At 48.2% G+C, this 20,728-nt stretch overlaps 2 protein-coding genes across 2 annotated transcripts; one reads left to right on the top strand and one right to left on the bottom strand.

The window, feature by feature from the left end:
- On the bottom strand, positions 1-8,266 carry LOC117401194 (NAD-dependent protein deacylase sirtuin-6). The gene is made up of 8 exons (XM_059013939.1): positions 7,987-8,266; positions 7,250-7,377; positions 5,783-5,965; positions 4,793-4,852; positions 4,345-4,440; positions 3,019-3,099; positions 2,458-2,581; positions 1-1,356 (listed from the first exon to the last, which is right to left on the bottom strand). Exons 1-8 carry the CDS (start codon positions 8,050-8,052, stop codon positions 985-987), a joined length of 1,110 nt encoding a protein of 369 aa, XP_058869922.1. The 5' UTR covers positions 8,053-8,266; the 3' UTR covers positions 1-984.
- Positions 8,267-8,996: 730 nt separating this feature from the next.
- LOC117966266 (peptidyl-prolyl cis-trans isomerase FKBP8-like) lies at positions 8,997-19,715 on the top strand. Its single transcript, XM_059013937.1, has 9 exons — positions 8,997-9,133; positions 9,920-10,275; positions 10,854-11,023; positions 11,318-11,406; positions 11,771-11,991; positions 13,706-13,878; positions 14,182-14,259; positions 15,843-15,983; positions 16,422-19,715. Exons 2-9 carry the CDS (start codon positions 9,939-9,941, stop codon positions 16,506-16,508), a joined length of 1,296 nt encoding a protein of 431 aa, XP_058869920.1. The 5' UTR covers positions 8,997-9,133; positions 9,920-9,938; the 3' UTR covers positions 16,509-19,715.
- Positions 19,716-20,728: the final 1,013 nt, after the last annotated feature.

Raw genomic sequence — 20,728 nt, 5'->3', positions numbered from 1 at the left:
CTTGAAAATCAGACTTGAAATGAAAACCAATCTTTTTTTTTTTGTTTGTTTTAATACAGTATGTAAAACAGAATTACGAATCCTCCGTTACAGACATTGAAACGGACGCGTGTCCAGAAGGTCTGTCACCCAATCCAATCACCCAAACCGATTATTCAGTTATGAGATCAAGCTCTCCTGCGTTGAGGGTCACTGGGGGTGCCCGAGCGGATTCCCCATTCCAAGAGGAACGAGTGAAGTAGCTGCTTGGGAGTGTTGATCGATGTTGCCCAATGAAAAGCAGCAATCAGCACAAACTCAAGCGGCTGTTTCTTCTCTCGTTTCACCGTTCGTGGTAAATTAGCCTGACCAACACCAATGACCCTCGTCTGATTGCCAGCACCTGATTTCTGTGGGGAGCGCTCAAGCTGAATATCTGAATAAACAATGTGTGCAGCCCTACCTTCAGCTGCCTCTCAGTATTCACATTCACGACTCTGTGTCTCAGTTATTAACGGTCTGCATATAGAAACAGCAGCTCTAAATGGGAACCTCAGAGAGATCTCACAAGGTCGCCTCTCTCCTGGACTGACGGGCTGCAAACGATATGCTGATCCGAGCGAGGACGTGTGAATCTGTAATGAAATCTTTAGACCTCTCCCTGCTGTCGCGTGACCCGCTAATGTATGCAACTCCCACAGGCAGCAATCCGCCAGCGTCATCACCCCAGCGTTGCATTCACCCAGACAAGACTGCTTCAAAACGAGACGCTTGATCCCTTTCACAGCAGTGATGCAGGAAACCTTCAGTGATAAGCGTTCACAAACAGTCCCAATTCCTGTACTCACTTCACCTTTCATTCTTTCTATCATTGTCTTTGTGTCTACACTACAGCCCTGTAAAAGTAGCTTTAAAAAACAAAAGACAAGTATTAAAGACAGCCCTGTGCGTCTCGGACGTATAAGACGAGGTGTTGCAGGCCGCGTGTTTTCCTGACGGTTTCGTTCACGCTACTAAAGGCTCCAGCTTGGCTCTCTTGCTCACTGGCTGGCAGTCCTGTTTGGTGTCCGCTGACTCCGGGCTCGGAAAGTCTCCTGTAGCCTCCTCCTGCTCCACTGTCTTTTCACCGTTGTCCTGGCGAGTCCCGTTTTGGTGACAGCGCGGCTCTGGTTTTGGAGTGACCGGTTGGGGTTTGGTCTCTGTCTTGGCAGAGAGGGGCTCTGACTTGGCTTCCCGTTTCACCGTCTCCGGGACGACCTCGGAACTCTCCCGCACCACAGGCCCCTCCCACTCCGGAATCTCCAGCCCGAGGTGCTTCATCAGCTTGGTCATGACATCATCGACGTAGCCGTGGATACGCAGGTCAGCGTGCTTGTCCTGAGTGCAGAGAGAGAGAGAGAGAGAGATAACATGTGGCACACTCACAATTCAAAATCAGATTTAATAAAATCAAATAAAATAAAAATCTAATAAGTACAGCAGATGAAGTGTGCGTGTGTGTGGATGCAGTGTGTGTTTAAGGGTTGCAGTGTGTGTGTGTGGATGCAGTTTGGATGTGGATGCAGTGTGTGTGGATGCAGTGTGTGTTTAAGGGTTGCAGTGTGTGTGTGTGGGGATGCACTTGTGTGTTCAGGGGATGCAGTGTGTGTGTGTGTGAGGGGGGGATGCAGTGTGTGTTCAGGGGCTGCAGTGTGTGTGTGTGTGAGGGGGGGATGCAGTATGTGTTCAGGGGCTGCAGTGTGTGTGTGGGAGGGGGGGATGCAGTGTGTGTTCAGGGGCTGCAGTGTGTGTGTGTGTGAGGGGATGATGCAGTGTGTGTTCAGGGGCTGCAGTGTGTGTGTGTGTGTGGGGGGATGATGCAGTGTGTGTGTGTGTGAGGGGAGGATGCAGTGTGTGTGTGTGTGTGGTGATGCAGTGTGTGTGTGTGTGAGGGGAGGATGCAGTGTGTGTTCAGGGGCTGCAGTGTGTGTGTGTGTGTGGGGGGATGATCCAGTGTGTGTTCAGGGGCTGCAGTGTGTGTGTGGGAGGGGGGATGATGCAGTGTGTGTTCAGGGGCTGCAGTGTGTGTGTGTGTGAGGGGATGATGCAGTGTGTGTTCAGGGGCTGCAGTGTGTGTGTGTGTGTGGGGGGATGATGCAGTGTGTGTGTGTGTGAGGGGAGGATGCAGTGTGTGTGTGTGTGTGGTGATGCAGTGTGTGTGTGTGTGAGGGGAGGATGCAGTGTGTGTTCAGGGGCTGCAGTGTGTGTGTGTGTGTGGGGGGATGATCCAGTGTGTGTTCAGGGGCTGCAGTGTGTGTGTGGGAGGGGGGATGATGCAGTGTGTGTTCAGGGGCTGCAGTGTGTGTGTGTGTGTGAGGGGAGGATGCAGTGTGTGTTCAGGGGCTGCAGTGTGTGTGTGTGTGTGGTGATGCAGTGTGTGTGTGTGTGGGGGGGAGGATGCAGTGTGTGTGTGTGTGTGGGGGGGGGGGTTGCGCTCACATGCTTGGTGGGCTGCAGGTTGACGATGGCGAGTCGGCCCCCGTTGCGCTTGGTCAGCAGTGGCAGGTTTCCGCTCGGCTTGATCTGCAGGGAGGTCCCCAGAGTGACGGCCAGGTCCGCACTCCTGCAGCAAACACACACACACACACACACAGATCAAACAGCCAGGACACACACTGTGGTGGGGCATTGCACAGCTACCCATACCCTGCAGGTACAAGCAGCAATTAAAGCGGTCTGTGTTTTTATTGCCTCCTTTTAAAACCTGCCCAGGAAAAACGGATTAGCCTGGTGACAGGATCTCACAGACACTCGACAGACACACACACACATGTTTATAATGAGATTTCCTGTCTCCTGGTGTGATGCTGTTCCCATGACCAGGGTGGGAGCTGTCAGATTTCCAGTTAAGAGAATCGCCAAGTTACGTATTTATACCGAATCAACTGCTCAGCAATCTTCAGGAATCACACATCTGCCGAATCCGCGTCATGCAGGAGAAATGCAGTTATTATTGTTGTTATGGATACGGTATGAAAAGGCAAGAATATAGAGACTCACCTGCAGGCCTCGTCTGCTCTGTTCAGGTCCCTGTCTGGCAGAGAGTCCTCCCAGTCCAGGATGGTGTCTCTCAGTTTGCCTCTGCAGAGGAGCGCACAGAGAACAGGGTATCAGAGAGGCGCCCCTACTGGGAACGGACCACAGAGTCAGCGAGTGAACCCAGGGATGGGCAGAAGACTCCCACTGCATAGCAGTTTGATTCATTCTTGGTCTAACTAGGAGTTTAATAACACACACCTGAGCTTGTTACCTATACCCCAAAGAGCTTCTACCCCCCCTTCACCCCTCTTTCTCACATTCACTCTCTCCATCCCGTATTACCTCTCCGCTTCATCCTTCGAAAGTCAGCAGTTCTCAACTTTATTAAAAAGTAATAAAAACTAATAATAATAACTGGCTTCTCAAGTCCAGCGAGGGATCAATATTCAAATCCCTGACTCTCTTTCTGGCTCGCAGGCAGAGAAATTACTGAAATAACGAATAAAAAGGATTCGGCATCAAAGTCGCGTTGCTTTTCTGTTCACCAGACGATCGACGCAGTTCGACAGTCTTCCAGATTTTTTTTTTTTTTTTTTTTTTTAAGGCAGTAAGTCATTGTTAGTGAAGCAGCTGCTCCCTGCTTCCGGTATCCAGTGTGAATCCTTGTGACGCTGGGCACAGAGGGACAAACTAAACCACACGTTCATCTTGAGGCAGACGAGTTTCTGGAGATCATTCAGGAGCTACTGCCTCCTGTCCATGCACATGAACTCCAGGGTCTATTCTCAGCGGACAGGCGATGTCTTTTCTGTTCGGAGTCGAGTGCTTTATCATTCTCGTTACTAAAGGGCGTTACATGACGCTGATGAAAGCCTGCAATCGCATTTGCAGTTCATGTTTCGAGAGCAGAGAGAAGTATTGATGGACACTGTGGATATTTTATAAGAACGTTTCAGAGGATTTTCAGGCTACTGGGGTTTTCAGCACAAGCACTAAAAATAATAATAAATCAATAAAAGTCTCTCTCTCTGGGCCTGATTCTCAAGATCTTTTTAACTCCAGACTGTCATCAGAAAGCCCCCAATATAAGTTACCAAGCCAGGAATAAACAGCCGAGACATTTCATTCGGGGGCTGCTGGAGAGTATTCTAACAGCTTCAACAGATATTCAAGCCCTGTCTTCAATGGCCTTTCGATTGGAAATCTCTCTCAACAGCAGGGCTGGATTCTCAAATCTCTTTACTCACTGAGGTTACGAAAGGTAATAAAACAGCATTCAAAAAAGTCTAAAATGAAGAAGAAACAACTTCGGGGTTTGGGGGGGGGGGGGGAGCGGGGGTGTATTACCGGCAGGCTCGCAGCCCCCTGGATTTGGGGACGTCACACAGCCGACCCGTCGGCTTCAGACCCATCGTCCCGACCACAGAGTCCCGCACGTACTGCCTGAAACAGAGAGGGGGGGGGGGAGGGACCCCGAGATGGATCGGATACACACAAATGAAGCGTCTCTGTAGCAGACAGACATTACATTTATCCAAAACATTTATTCTTATTGAACTATATAGTATACAAATATATTATATATATATATATGCTCAGTAAATGCTGCGGTGTAAGATGCAAGCTGATTTTCATCTACTCAAGGTCACAAGGGTAGATATCTGCTTGCATGGTCCCCTATATGCTATACATGCACAAAGCAGGAGAATAATCGAAATTCTGACATATAACAGCATAACAGCGCGTCAGGAAGCGAGAGATGAAGAGCAGTTAGCTGGAGGAGACAGGCACTCACTTGCCACATTTGATGCATTCCTCTACAAACATGTTCCCGTGGAGCTCGGAGAGCAGGTCTCTGCAGGAGATAAAAGGGGCATCGCTTTAATCAGAGCTGAACCAACAGGGAGAGGCAGGGAGAGAGAAAGAGAGAGAGAGGCTTATTAACGCAGCCCGCGACATCCCCATCAAAGCTGTTGTACTGCAAGCTGCCTCTTGTACTGAACTGCAGCCCTCGCTGCTAACAGAATACAACAGCATGTGAAAACTGATAACAGCTAAGACTGTGAAATGCTGAAGCGCTGTGAAAAGATACGCGCGGCAAATACAGGTCAGCTGTAATGTTTAGACAGCAGAATGCGTACGAGATTATTTATTCAAAGTTCAATGCTGTACATCCTCATTAACGTCACCCTAAAGAAGTGACAGCGCACATTCCCATCATGTTAAAAGCAGGACAGCTGGTTTCACAGATCCCAATTAGCACTAATCTTGGACTAACTCCAACATCCCCGGCATCTGTCTTTAAAACTGGTAACATATTGGTCATGTTTTATAAACAGGTCGGAAAACCATCATGGGAATCCACCCAGCAGCGTGCCAGGGATGGGAATAGGACTACCTGTTGCATAGCAGTTTGACCCATTCCTGGCTCTATTACGACCTAGACACACTGTGGCTAATCAAGCTTGTATTAAAATCTGGAATGGGCGAACCTGCTATGCAATAAGAGTCTTATTTCCATCCCTCGTGTGTGTGTGTGTGTGTGTGTGTATACAGGTATGGGAATAGGACTACCCGTTGCATAGCAGTTTGACCCATTCCTGGCTCTACTACGACCTAGACACACTGGAGCTGATCGAGCTCGTAGTGAAACCTGGAATGGGTGAAACTGCTGTGCAACAGGAGCCTCATTTCTTCCCATCCCTGCGTGCTGCTGCTGTTTGTTACGATGCCATTGCTGTAGATGAGACTGCAGGTGTGCCGCCCTCGAGCAGCCCCGGCTCACCTGGGGAATCCCGAGCGCACGTGCAGTCCGTCCACGTTCTGGCTCACCAGGTACTTGAGCGAGCCACTCCGCTGCAGCGCCAGCAGGGCCAGGTGAGTGCTGCTGGGCCTCGCCTCCTCGAAGGTCGTGTCGAAGCGGGGGGCCAGACCCTTCTCCTCCATCGTCCACACGCCGTTCGGACCCCTGCAAAAACGCACAACAACAAGCGGGCTCGGACCGGGCTAGAACCAGGAGAGGGCTGGTCCTTGTAAGAGTGTGCCATGGGCTAAATACGTCCCTGGACATTCAAATCTGCAGTCTTAGTAAGCTTCATCTCCTTCCAGTCTCACCAGTCAGATACAGGATGCTTTTCCTCTCCATTCACTGACAGGGATAACGGAGACTCCATTTCCCTGTGATGAGCCTTCAATGCAAGTCGCATGCTGTGTCTAATTAGGCTCAACCTGCTGCGTTGGACATTAGTCTGATATCTGAGAGCCACAGAGATCCCGCAGGGGGTGCTCCAAACACCAGAGCGAGACCGAGTAAGCCGGCGTGCACGCAGGGATAGCAGAGTGTTGCACATGCTTCTATCTGGGCATCAATATTCATTTCAAGGCGAGTTTATTTTTAAAACGATACGGAGCACGAAAGCAAACAGCACAGAGCAGAAAGCACGCACGCGAGGCTGCCCAAGCATTCATTATAAAAACCCTCTCAGGTATTTCTCAGTGTTTTGTTATCCGACTGGATCAAACGCAGAAAGCGCTCCGCTGCAGGGAACAGAACATCAAAGAGTCCTGGTCTGCCGGGGGGGGGGGGCCTGCTGCTTTACAGTTCAGATTCCCTCAGAACAGGTGATGTCACAGCAAGGCTCGGATTCTAAAAAGAAGCCATTCATTCATGATCAGTTAACAACCCTGACATCAGCACAAGGCACGTACCTGCCTCCACTACGGAGATTGCTCTCTTGATGAACGCTACGGCGTTCATGTTTGAACCGCGTGGTTTGTGATTCCAGCCCTCGCCTTCCCATTCAATTTAATGGGCTTAGATACCAATTCATTCATTACACATTCATTCATTCAGACATCCCGGTACCGCACAATGGCGCCACCTGCTGGGAGACCAAGCAGCTGCAGGTCCCCATTGAAAACAGCAAGCTTCACTTACAAGTGAGTGTACACAGCATCTCTAGTGAAAAGACCCAGGTCCTCAGCGCCACCTGCTGGTTTTCAACAACAACAACAACACATGGCTGTGACTGACTGTTTTAGAAGATATTATGTTAACAGCAACGCCTGTTCTCGATTGAACACCAAGAAGCAGCAGCAGAATTTTTTTCATTTCTTGTTTGAGTTGTCTTTGAATAACGACGGGGTGATAGTGCGTATAGCGTGCGTGCGTGCCTGCCTGCCTGCCTGCCTCTCCCACTCTATCTCCTCACCCTTTCCCACTTTCATATCCACTGCCTCACTCCCACGGTACCTGAAGTCTGGAATGCCCACGGAGGTGCTGATTCCGGCCCCGGTGTGGAACACCACGTTCCGCGCGTTCCGGATCATCTCTGCCAGCTCTAGAACCTTCCGCTCCAGATCCTCGGGGGGGTCAAAGTTCTGAGGGAAGAAAGCAGGGAAGAATAATAATAATAATAATAATAATAATAATAATAATAATAATAATAATAATAATAATAATGTAATGGTTGCAAATAAAATATATAAAAAATATGTTATTAATTTGCCAAGACAGGGACACGTGGATTGGACAAGACTGCAGTACTGCGCGCAATTCCGGTGAACAGGCTTCGATGAGGATCTCAAAAAACACAAGATCGTCGTAATTACTATCATAAAAACATTTGAAAAGTTCCCGAGCGAGAGTCCACTCCTAGAATCAGTGCTCTTCCCAGTGCTGAAGCCGACTGATCGCGAAACTCTGTCAAGTCGGGTCTCAAAGGATCCCAATTCAGCAGCAACAGCGTGGCTCGGTAACCCACTCCACACAAGACTAAAGTGTGTCTTTACAAAGCGCTGTCTCGCAGCCAGGGCACTACATGGGTCAAAGCAAAACACTCGCTTAACCGTAAACCCTTTATCCGTTTAGAAACCCTGCACAAACCAACTCGCTTAAACTCGCCAGCCCCACGCCAGGCACGCTATTCTCCGGCCGCGTATTACAGGAGAGTCCGAGGCTGCGGCACGGCCTGCGGTTCTTCGTCTTACCTCAGGGAGTCCACATTTCCCTTTGTCCGGGTAAGGAGAGAGCCCCGCCGCGTAATTCGCCGACATTTCAGCGCTGGTCCGACGGCTGCGCTGGCTGTGTCGGGTGTTATTACGTGTTGCTGTTTCTGCAGCGGCCGGTTTGATGATAAAGTAAACAGAGCAGACACAGCACTGGCTCAACAGACAGATGTGCGCATGTGCCGGCTTTGCAGCCTCGGACCTGACGCCCAATCCAATCAGGAGCAGCAGCAGCAGCAGCAGCGTTAGGACGCGTGGGACTCCAGCGCTGCACTTTATATTGAACTGATCCAGGCATTCAGAACCCGAAAAGGTACAGGCAGTGTCGACCCAGGGGACTTCTTTGACCTCACAAAAGAAACAAGGACCAGGGGTCACAAACGGAGATCAGATAAAGGGGCATTCAGAACAGAAAATAGGAGGCACTTTTTTACACAGAGAATTGTGAGGCTCTGGAACCAACTCCCCAGTAATGTTGTTGAAGCTGACACCCTGGGATCCTTCAAGAAGCTGCTTGATGAGATTCTGGGATCAATAAGCTACTAACAACCAAACGAGCAAGATGGGCCGAATGGGGCCTCCTCTCGTTTGTAAACTTTCTGATGTTCGTATGTTCTTATATCCCTCAGTTAGTGACTGCGTTTTGTATAGATAAAGCGAAAACAGCACAGCAGTGGGGGAAAAAAAGCTTTTAAATTGATGCTCACTATTTAGTTATATCTCGTGTGCAACTTTGATTTAAAACACACACACACTTTCCCCACAATAACCCAGTGCAGTGCAGTGCAGTACAGTGCAGTGCAGTACAGTACAGTGCAGTGCAGTGCACACCAACCGAAATTCAGCTGCGCGTAGTTTATACTGATGAAATAAAACCAACGTCAATCATCCGATGTGTTTTCAGGCGCTGTCTTCTGCAAGAATGGCAGCGGGGGTGTCCAATCGTGAGCGCGGGTGGCGGAATCGAGCCAATGGCAGCGCGCAGTGGGCGGGATGTTTCCCGTTGTGTTTTTCTGTTTCGACGGGTCCAAGGTTACAGGAAGGAAGGATAGAGAGAGCGAGGGAAGAGGAGGCTCGGTGTCTGCGGAGATTGCGCTGGGCTTCTAATGAATTAACACTGCGCATTAAGGTAAGATATTTAAAATCGCCAGTATAAGAGACACACGTCTCGCTGGGATTCACAGCATACCGTAGTACAGGACTAGACACTGGGTTTATCTCATAACACAGCGATGTCAACAAACATTGTGACCTGCAAATATCCCAATCCACTTCACTTCACTTCCAGGACAGACTGTTAGCTCGGTGTTTTCACGTTCACAAACGAACACTTACTGGAATATTTAGCGTCATGAAACGGCATGCAAGCTCAGTACCGTGTCGTTTGTGGTGTTATGTTTTGTACGGCATGCTAGCGGTACAAGACGAATTGATTTGTACAGCAACTCGTTTATTTCTGTTTTGGTTAGGTGTGTTAGAGCAGATAGTGTTATTCAATGTGTACGCTTTAATACCAAAAAAAACCAAACCACTTGTGCCCCGGTAAATGTTACTTCAAAACCCACAGCGTGCAATAACGCAGAGCGACATGAACAGGCAAACCCCGACACTCCTTGTAAAGTGTGTTTTCATTTATTTCATAATGTCACTACATATTGCTTGTATAATAAATATGGCATTTTGTAAAATCAATTTTATGACATTTTTAATTCTGTGTTTGTTTTTTAGCTTTGGTTTTAATTTTAAAATGTTTTTATAACATTTTGTGTTGTACTATTACTTATTGCATGGTGTACTTGCTCGTGTGTGAAGCGTGAAGCGCTTTGCGGTCCTTGTGATGAAAGGCGCTATGAAATGTGTATTGTATTGGATAGCCTGTGATCGATTCATTGATTGATTATGTATTTCTTCCCAGCTCGTTTATTAAAGCCAGGATGGCTGCCACAGAAGCGAAGGCTGTCAGCGGTTCAGCCGCTATCGTTGCAGACTCCCCGGACTCCAGCGCCCTGGGAGAGGCACAGACCCTGCCCCCCGAGGACCGTGCCTCGCTCCTGGAGAGCGGAGAGGATTTCGAGATGCTGGACCAGGAGGAGGAGGACGATGAGGATGATGATGACATCAGTGACCTTCCTCCTTTGGAAGACACCGGAAACAAGAAGGAGGAAGAGAAGCCGGATGAGTCCGGGGCCGGGAGCTCGAGGAGCAGAGACACCCAGAGCGGAGACCCCGACCGGGGCAGAGAGAGGACAGAGGAGTGGCTGGAAGTGCTAGGTGCGAGAGAGTCTGGCCTTTTTATATTTGTAGTGTGTATATATATATATATATATTATATTTTTTGCAGGTTTATTTAGCACTTTGTAGGAACGCCTCTGCATCAGGGCGGGAGGTAGGGCATGATACTGGCAGTCCCACGCATCGCGAGCCAGGCTCATCTGCATTCGTGGTTTGAGAGATTTTAACCTAAACCCATCTCATCTCGCTGACGGGACGGGACAGGATCCCTGCCCGTTGCACCTCCCTTGGTTCTGCCCTGGTCTCGTCAGGTTAGCAGTGACTGACTAAACACAAAGTGATTCAGACTGGCTCTCCCAGTGAACGTAACGATATTGAATGGCTACAGTTTTGCACCTGATTGAAGTGGGTTGCCAGTCACTATGTATATAACTATGCACAGCACTAGTCTCCAAAAGGATACTAGAGAGCCCTGGCTGGAGATTTGGTTTATGGAGCAGGTTTGACTGTAGCTGCTGGTGGTGATGACTTTGTATGATTTTTAAGTAATTGTGACAGCATTTTGAAGCAAAGTGTTTTTTGGTTGTTTTTTTTTTTATGTCTTTGTTTTTCTGCAGGGAACGGGATGCTGAAGATGAAAACCTTGGTCGCAGGCAAGGGAGAAGACACCCGACCTAAGAAAGGACAGGATGTCAAAGTGCACCTGAGGACCATGCTGGAAGACGGGACCACGGTGGAGGAGGAGCCAAGCCTCTCTTTCACGTTGGGGGACGGTGATGTCATCCAGGTAGTTAGCCAATCCCAAGTCCCCCTGCGTCAGTAACCCAGTCTGTTAAACTCCCACGTCCTCTCGTCAGTCCACCCTGCTAAATCTGCTGTGAGCTGATCACTCTTATTAATAGAGGACAGTGCAGCGTTTACTCACGAACGCCTTGAGTGGGATGTGAGATACGGGGCAGAGTTAGCCACTGCTTGTTTATTACTGACTGAAAGGGATTGGGGACAGTCTACAGCCAAGTGCTCAGTTGCATGTAATGTTTGGTATTGTTGTTGTTGTTATTATTATTATTTTCATTTGCAGGCCCTGGACATCTGTGTGCATTTAATGGAGCTGGAAGAGAAAGCCCTCATCTACACTGACGCAAAATACGCTTACGCAAGCCTGGGGTGGTAGGTGCCAAGTTCCAAGGGAAAAGCTAGCTGAGAGAAACCAGTAATCCAGCAATCCTAAGAAATGATCTCCGGGTGATTTTTGCATGAGTACTGGATGCTGATTGGCTATAGCTCGGTGATTTTTGCATGAGTACTGGATGCTGATTGGTTATAGCTCGGTGATTTTTGCATGAGTACTGGATGCTGATTGGTTATAGCTCGGTGATTTTTGCATGAGTACTGCATGCTGATTGGCTATAGCTCGGTGATTTTTGCATGAGTACTGGATGCTGATTGGCTATATCTTGGGATTGAATATTTTAAACTCTCGTGATTATGAAGTAAATGGCTGCAGTACCCCTGTTTTTTTTTTTTTTTGAAGTCCCAGCCCCGCCGTCCCCCCGAACGCCAGCCTGTCCCTGGAGGTGCAGCTGCTGGAGGTGAAGCCCGCTCCCGACCTGGAGCTCCTGCTCCCCCGGGAGAAGATGGAGCTGGCCAGCAGGAAGAGGGAGCGGGGCAACGTGTATTACCAGCGGGGCGAGTTCGTCTACGCCATCACCTCCTACGGCATCGCCTTGCAGGTGGCAGAGTCCAGCTCCAAAGGTACAGCTCAAATGCAATTAAACGTTGAAGTGACTTCTGCAATAGTGATGATCGTTGGAAATCGCTCCTTTAGCCATAATGTTTTGCCAGCTCTGCGCTGTCTAAACTATTATCAGTGTGATTGTACACTTACAGTTGAGGCCAGCAAAGGTCATTCAAAATGATCTAGACAGCATTCAAAATTGGGCAGACACATGGCAAATGAAATTTAATAGAGAAAAGTGTAAAGTATTGCATGCGGGCAATAAAAATGTGCATTATAAATATCATATGGGAGATACTGAAATTGAAGAAGGGAACTATGAAAAAGACCTAGGAGTTTATGTTGACTCAGAAATGTCTTCATCTAGACAATGTGGGGAAGCTATAAAAAAGGCTAACAAGATGCTTGGATATATTGTGAGAAGTGTTGAATTTAAATCAAGGGAAGTAATGTTAAAACTCTACAATGCATTAGTAAGACCTCACCTAGAATATTGTGTTCAGTTCTGGTCACCTCGTTACAAAAAGGATATTGCTGCTCTAGAAAGAGTGCAAAGAAGAGCAACCAGAATTATCCCGGGTTTAAAAGGCATGTCGTATGCAGACAGGCTAAAAGAATTGAATCTATTCAGTCTTGAACAAAGAAGACTACGCGGCGATCTGATTCAAACATTCAAAATCCTAAAAGGTATAGACAATGTCAACCCGGGGGACTTCTTTGACTTGAAAAAAGAAAAAAGGACCAGGGGTCATAAATGGAGATTAGATAAAGGGGCATTCAGAACAGAAAATAGGAGGCACTTTTTTACACAGAGAATTGTGAGGGTCTGGAACCAACTCCCCAGTAATGTTGTTGAAGCTGACACCCTGGGATCCTTCAAGAAGCTCCTTGATGAGATTCTGGGATCAATAAGCTACTAACAACCAAACGAGCAAGATGGGCTGAATGGCCTCCTCTCGTTTGTAAACTTTCTTATGTTCTTATGAGGCAGGCTGGACCTCACGCAGCCTGCAGTTTCTATAGCTGGTCTTTCCTGTGGCAAGGGAGAGCAGAGGCTCTTGTTCGTACTTACACTTGCCTCTGTATCAGAAGAACTCCTCGTCTCACTGATGGAGTGGGCATATTATTATTATTATTTATTTCTTAGCAGACGCCCTTATCCCGGGAGACTTACAATTGTTGCAAGATATCACATTATTTCACATTATACAGATATCGCATTATTTCACATTATACAGATATCACATTATTTCACATTATACATTATATCACATTATACAGATATCACATTATTTTTTACATACAATTACCCATTTATACAGTTGGGTTTTTACTGGAGCAATCTAGGTAAAGTACCTTGCTCAAGGGTACAGCAGCAGTGTCCCCCACTGGGGATTGAACCCACGACCCTCCGGTCAAGAGTCCAGAGCCCTAACCACTACTCCACACTGCTGCCCAAATGCGTTGTCCTGCTTTTGTATGATTCCTGGATTCCGATTTGGACAAACTCCAGGGATGGAAGCAAGACTCCTGTTGCATAGCAGTTTATGAAATTCCAGGTTTTAACACCAAACCTGAAATTCAGTGAAACATTGCACTGAAACCATTTCAAATTTGATAGAAAGGCTTTGTGTATGTGCATGCAGACAGCTGTGGAGTGCCGTTAAGTCCGATATTCACAGTACTGGCCCTGCCCCGGCTGGCTGTGTCTCTCTGTCTCTGTCCCTGCAGTGGACAGCACGCTGGACGAGGACGCAGGGCTCCTGGACGTCAAGGTGAAGTGTCTGAACAACATGGCCGCAGCCCAACTGAAGCTGGAGCACTACGAGGCGGCTCTGAAATCCTGCACCAGCGTCCTGGACCACCAGCCAGACAACATCAAGGCTCTCTTCAGGAAGGGCAAGGTAGGGGAGTCTTGATTTAAATCCAAACCCCCATTGCACAGCACTTTGATCCATTCCTGGTTTCACCTGAGCTTCTTATCTATACACTGGGGCTAATCAGGCTGGTAGTAAAACCTGGCATGGGTGAAAGTGCTGTGCAATCGGAGCGTCTTATTGCCATCCCTGCCTCATGAGAAGCTCTGCATAAGAGAGCTGTGACTTCTTCTTTATTTTTTTGATGCCCTTCAGCGTTAATGTGGATGAGACTGCACGTGCATATGGTACAGATTGGATGAATAACCTTGCACCCTGTTGCATTACCAGGTCCTGGCCCTGCAGGGAGAGTACTCCGAAGCAATCGGGATTCTGAAGAAGGCGCTGAAGCTGGAGCCTTCCAGCAAGGTGCGTACCTGAGCCCCGGCCCCATGCACACTGCAGCACAGGTACACAGCTCCCGGTTTGCTAGCTGTCGTGCAGTAATGAACTGATTGAGACTTGGAAACTCTTAGCGATGTTTCCAACGCTGTTCCCTGCAGAGGTGCAGAAAGACGGGCCAGGCTTTTCAGCGACGGGCCGGCTGAGAGAATTTGAATAGCGAGCTGAAGATTTAAATAAGTTTTTGGTTAGGGTTTGGGCACTGGCTCAGAGAGAATGGTTCTTGTGTTTGAAAGAATATTGTGCAGTTTTGCATTGGCTCTGCTATGTGTTTACCGCAGTTTATGCAAGTTTCCTGCGTTTATTAAAATGCTTTGTCATGCCTCACTGTTCTTTACAATGCTTACCTACGCTTCACCAAGCTTATACTGTGCTTTGTTAGACTTTCCTGTGCTTTTACTGTGTGTGCTAAACTTTCATAAGGGTTAAACTGGTCCAGTTTGTTAAGTTAGGGCAGGGTGTCCCAATCCTGTGTCGTCTGGGTTTCATTCCAACTGAGTTCTCAGTTACTTAATTGAACTATTCATTAGCTTAATTAGACCTTTTTAATTGTGTTCAGCTTTCAAACAGTTGGAGATTTCAAGTTAACAAAACAATTTTATAAGTAACTTGAAATTGGCAACTTTTTTAGGAGCTGAGAACAATTTAAAAAGGTCTAATTAAGCACATTATTAGTTCAATTAAGGGTTTGATTAAGTAATTGAGAGCTCGGCTCTAATGAAAAGCAGCAGCCACAGGGGGTCCCCCAGGACCGGGCTTGGGAAGCCCTGAGTTAGGGGTTCAGCTGAAACAGACGGGCAAATTCGAAATGCAGTTGTGGAGAACCACCAGCAGGTGGAGCAGTGTGACGCTGAGATGAACTCCGCAGCCAGACTGCACGCTCCTCACCCCAGCGGATCCGATGTCTGATGATACCCGAAATAGCAGCTGTCAGGAACGCTGGTCATGTAGCACATGCTGTTACTTCATTGCTTATGCAACAAGGGGACATGAGGTTCCCTGTGTCAGAATCTCAGCAGCAGTGTAGTTCTAGCCTGGTATGTCCCTGTGAAATACCAATAGACTCCGGGATGGAAATAAGACTCCCATTACACAGCAGTTTGAGCCATTCCTGGTTTTACTATGATCTCAATAAGACACACTTGAGTTTGTTAATTGCACACTGTGGCTAATGAAGCTCCTAGTGTGGCTGCTGCTTCAGCTTGCGTGCGTGTGAGCGCTGGATTGCTGGGGGATGAAGATTGCTGATGGATAAATCTTACACTGTTTATTTAGATCTGTGTAGCAGCTGTCAGGGGAACGCGGTCATACTGGTGAACTCGCGCTCTGTGCTTAATTTTAAACGCATCGTTGTTGTTCCACACCAGAGACAGCAAATATATTATGCTTAAAAAAAATGAGCAAACAGAAGCGATGTCGGACACGGTCACGGGCACAGCTCTGAGCACCGCTGTCTCGTGCGACGTGCTCTCGTTTAAAAACGGGAGTCCCGAGGTGTTTTGGCATCGAAATGGCCTCTTGACAGCCCTCGCCCTGCTCTCGTTTTGCAGACCATCCACGCAGAGCTGTCCAAGGTGATGAAGAAGCGCCTGGAGCAGAGGGGTGTGGAGCAGGCCATGTACAAGAAAATGCTGGGGAACCCGAGCGGGAGCAGCAGCATCGGCCACGAGCAGAGAGCCAGGCCCTCCTGGGTGAGACCTGCAGAGGGGAGCATGTGTTGGAATCGCGTTGGTGTGGAGAAGCTACAGATGTCTGTTAAAAAAAAAAATATATATATATCAATAAATAGAAATGTTTCCATTCCTAACATCATGGGGGGCTTACTGGGCGCTCGGACCTCGAGTGTGCGTGTTTACAGCAGCAGGTCATTGATTACAGTCACGCGTTTGTTTGTCCTTCAATCGTTCTTGCATTTAAAACCGCTAATTGGTGACCCCGTTTCTTTTAGGGGGGCAAAAAAAGTGTTAATAATGTGTGCCGTTGTACTTGTTACTTTGTAGTGTCGTTGTGATTTACAATTCGGCTGCAGTAATTGTAATTTCAGATTCTGCTGCCATTGTAATTGTAATTATTGCCCCCAGGTGTGATGGGGTCTGTGACTGGTTGAATGTTTCTCTTGTCTGTTTCAGAGCCTCAGCTGGAAGTGGCTGTTTGGCGCGACCGCCGTTGCGATCGGGGGCGTGGCCTTGTCAGTCGTCATCGCGGCCCGGAACTGAAGAGTCCAGCGGCGTTGCGAGGGAGGAGGAGTCTCGAAGCAATGGGAGAACCGCGCCGCGCTCCGTTCACAGGGAAGAGCCATCGCGGCCGTGAACACGCTGGGTCCCACCAAATGAAAATACAGAAATCTATCCAATTTAAAATAAATAGATATAGATATATATATGAGAGAGAGAGAGAGAGAGAGAGAGGAGACAACCTTTACACAACAAAGATGTGCAGTGGTGTGTCTTTTTAAAAAATATATATTATTTCTGAATGTGTAAGCGACCAAGTCAGTGAAGAATTGGTATTAAATAAAACACTTTGTATAGAAAATGTTAATTATTTGACTGACAGTTATGGGCACAATTTATAACTATGAATGTGAATATAGTATCTATTTGGGGACACTGGATATGGGCATTAGAGTCTGTAGTGTTCATTTAAATATCCTCTCCCCCCCGCATCCTTCCAGCAGTAACAATCACAACCTTTTTGGCTTCATAGCATAGCTTTACCAGGGCAGCCTGGATCTGGGCTTGGTGCTGCCGAGACTCGTAGTTACGCTATCCAGTGAGAACTACAGGACGTGTTGCTGGAGGGGGGAGTCGTTTTACTCGCTCGCTGCTACTGTGTCGTTTAACAACGAGGCTAACGCTAACGCAGGCTCTCGTCAGACTGGGGTAGCTCTGTGTCGTTTAACAACGAGGCTAACGCTAACGCAGGCTCTCGTCAGACTGGGGTAGCTCTGTGTCGTTTAACAATGAGGCTAACGCTAACGCAGGCTCTCGTCAGACTGGGGTAGCTCTGTGTCGTTTAACAACGAGGCTAACGCTAACGCAGGCTCTCGTCAGACTGGGGTAGCTCTGTGTCGTTTAACAATGAGGCTAACGCAGGCTCTCGTCAGACTGGGGTAGCTCTGTGTCGTTTAACAATGAGGCTAACGCTAACGCAGGCTCTCGTCAGACTGGGGTAGCTCTGTGTCGTTTAACAACGAGGCTAACGCTAACGCAGGCTCTCGTCAGACTGGGGTAGCTCTGTGTCGTTTAACAATGAGGCTAACGCTAACGCAGGCTCTCGTCAGCCTGGGGTAGCTCTGTGTCGTTTAACAATGAGGCTAACGCTAACGCAGGCTCTCGTCAGACTGGGGTAGCTCTGTGTCGTTTAACAATGAGGCTAACGCTAACGCAGGCTCTCGTCAGACTGGGGTAGCTCTGTGTCGTTTAACAACGAGGCTAACGCTAACGCAGGCTCTCGTCAGACTGGGGTAGCTCTGTGTCGTTTAACAACGAGGCTAACGCTAACGCAGGCTCTCGTCAGACTGGGGTAGCTCTGTGTCGTTTAACAACGAGGCTAACGCTAACGCAGGCTCTCGTCAGACTGGGGTAGCTCTGTGTCGTTTAACTATGAGGCTAACGCAGGCTCTCGTCAGACTGGGGTAGCTCTGTGTCGTTTAACAATGAGGCTAACGCAGGCTCTCGTCAGACTGGGGTAGCTCTGTGTCGTTTAACAATGAGGCTAACGCAGGCTCTCGTCAGACTGGGGTAGCTCTGTGTCGTTTAACTATGAGGCTAACGCTAACGCAGGCTCTCGTCAGACTGGGGTAGCTCTGTGTCGTTTAACTATGAGGCTAACGCAGGCTCTCGTCAGACTGGGGTAGCTCTGTGTCGTTTAACAATGAGGCTAACGCTAACGCAGGCTCTCGTCAGACTGGGGTAGCTCTGTGTCGTTTAACAATGAGGCTAACGCAGGCTCTCGTCAGACTGGGGTAGCTCTGTGTCGTTTAACAATGAGGCTAACGCAGGCTCTCGTCAGACTGGGGTAGCTCTGTGTCGTTTAACAATGAGGCTAACGCTAACGCAGGCTCTCGTCAGACTGGGGTAGCTCTGTGTCGTTTAACAACGAGGCTAACGCTAACGCAGGCTCTCGTCAGACTGGGGTAGCTCTGTGTCGTTTAACAACGAGGCTAACGCTAACGCAGGCTCTCGTCAGACTGGGGTAGCTCTGTGTCGTTTAACAATGAGGCTAACGCAGGCTCTCGTCAGACTGGGGTAGCTCTGTGTCGTTTAACAACGAGGCTAACGCTAACGCAGGCTCTCGTCAGACTGGGGTAGCTCTGTGTCGTTTAACAATGAGGCTAACGCAGGCTCTCGTCAGACTGGGGTAGCTCTGTGTCGTTTAACAATGAGGCTAACGCTAACGCAGGCTCTCGTCAGACTGGGGTAGCTCTGTGTCGTTTAACTATGAGGCTAACGCTAACGCTAACGCAGGCTCTCGTCAGACTGGGGTAGCTCTGTGTCGTTTAACAATGAGGCTAACGCTAACGCAGGCTCTCGTCAGACTGGGGTAGCTCTGTGTCGTTTAACAATGAGGCTAACGCTAACGCAGGCTCTCGTCAGACTGGGGTAGCTCTGTGTCGTTTAACAACGAGGCTAACGCTAACGCAGGCTCTCGTCAGACTGGGGTAGCTCTGTGTCGTTTAACAATGAGGCTAACGCTAATGCAGGCTCTCGTCAGACTGGGGTAGCTCTGTGTCGTTTAACTATGAGGCTAACGCTAACGCAGGCTCTCGTCAGACTGGGGTAGCTCTGTGTCGTTTAACAACGAGGCTAACGCTAACGCAGGCTCTCGTCAGACTGGGGTAGCTCTGTGTCGTTTAACTATGAGGCTAACGCTAACGCAGGCTCTCGTCAGACTGGGGTAGCTGGTATCTCTTAGATTAGACTTGCTAAATATTTATGGGGTCTGATTTGATGCTTTTTGCTTTTTTAATTGGCAGTTTGTAAGTCGTTTGGCAAATGATTTCAGTGCTTTGCAGTATAAAGTTTATGGAGCTAGTAAATCAAGGAGCGCTGGCACCTTTACAGTCATTCCCACGAACATCAGCACCCTGGAAATGATAAAAAGACCTTGACAGAGAGAACGTATGTGTGTGTGTGTGTGTGTGTAATTTATATTTTACGGCTGAGGACCAATTTAATAAAATGAAAACATGGGCTCCCTCTGACCAAAACTGTCTGGATTGAAAAAGAAGTGATGGTAAATCCATGGATCTTGTGTTGACGGTGCTGATCCGAGACGTGAACGCGGTGTGCTGTGTGACGAGAGCTGGCTGATGTGTTGCATGTGGGTGCTCCTGTGGAATGAGATGCATTTTGTCAAGTAAGAAATCCCGGGCAGGAGTAAACGGGAGCTGTGTAGACGTTATTAAAGAAATGTTTGTATTTGGTTGTCTTTTTTTCACACCACAACGGAACACCTGATCAGCACGGGCTTGTGTCAGTGTTGTGCCTGACAATCACAGGTACACTGATTGATTGATTGAGCCAGGGGATTTACCCATTGACACAGAGGCCCCGTTTGCAAGGGGGTCGCGGTCCGTATAATGATGAACACGTTTATTACAGCTGAACAGCAAAATAAAGGACAGCTCAGAAGACAGAACTGATTCACGACAGCTGTTCAGGCCAAAGCTTACTGACAACGCGCTTGACAACTCTTTCAGCAGACACTTGATTTTCAGACTGAGCTAAGTAAATATCTAGTATGCTGCTGCGCTTGGGCTGTAATACATTGTAATCGGACTAATAAATATTGTTTATACTTTTTACTGAACATAACCCGCTGTACATACAAGGTGATTCATAACCAGGAGGTCCCCGGTTCAAATCCCAGCTCAGCCACTGACGCACTGTGTGTGACCCTGAGCAAGTCACTGGACCTCCTTGTGCTCCGTCTTCTGGGTGAGACGTTGCTGTAACTGACTCTGCAGCTGATGCATAGCTCACACACCCTAGTCTCTGTAAGACCTTGGATAACGGTGTCTGCTCAATAAATAATAACAATTTGCATACACAAAAGTGTGAGCTAAGTATCCCTGTATTTACTCGGTATGTGCCAATACAAGCCGCGTCTGTTTATTGGTGTGAATTCTATGTGCTGTATTAAGCTGTCAGTAAGACAGACCGTGCAGGTCAAACTCTAAGGGAATGTGTTTCGGGAGGCAATCCCCGCTGCTGGATTGTGACGTGTATTGACGTTCTCTTGACGCAGTTCCACCCCATTGCAATTGTTGCAGCGTCCTCCTTCCCACGCGCTTGAGTTCCCAACCCCTGTGAATAATAACCAGGCGCGAGGAGTCTCCCCATATTACGCCTTGGTTTATTAATAATGCATGACTCCACTAGGCTTTTTTTTTTTGTGAAGGCAGGCAGCAGCAAGGAATAATTAATAACGG

The sequence above is a fragment of the Acipenser ruthenus genome, chromosome 47 (genome assembly GCF_902713425.1).
Source record: "Acipenser ruthenus chromosome 47, fAciRut3.2 maternal haplotype, whole genome shotgun sequence".
Taxonomy (NCBI): Eukaryota; Metazoa; Chordata; class Actinopteri; order Acipenseriformes; family Acipenseridae; genus Acipenser; species Acipenser ruthenus.
Note: the sequence above shows the minus strand (reverse complement) of the source record. Positions and strands in the feature narration are given on the sequence as shown.

Bases quoted from the DNA above. Each gene is read 5' to 3' on its own strand.
- LOC117966266 (XM_059013937.1), top strand. From the start codon at position 9,939: ATGGCTGCCACAGAAGCGAAGGCTGTCAGCGGTTCAGCCGCTATCGTT. The intron at 11,024-11,317 runs GTAGTTAGCCAA...TTTCATTTGCAG, and splicing joins GGGACGGTGATGTCATCCAG to GCCCTGGACATCTGTGTGCA. The intron at 11,407-11,770 runs GTAGGTGCCAAG...TTTTTTTTGAAG, and splicing joins GCTTACGCAAGCCTGGGGTG to TCCCAGCCCCGCCGTCCCCC.
- LOC117401194 (XM_059013939.1), bottom strand. From the start codon at position 8,052: ATGTCGGCGAATTACGCGGCGGGGCTCTCTCCTTACCCGGACAAAGGG. The intron at 5,966-7,249 runs GTACCGTGGGAG...GCGTTTTTGCAG, and splicing joins GTGGGCATTCCAGACTTCAG to GGGTCCGAACGGCGTGTGGA. The intron at 3,100-4,344 runs GTAATACACCCC...GCTCCTCTGCAG, and splicing joins AGGGGGCTGCGAGCCTGCCG to AGGCAAACTGAGAGACACCA.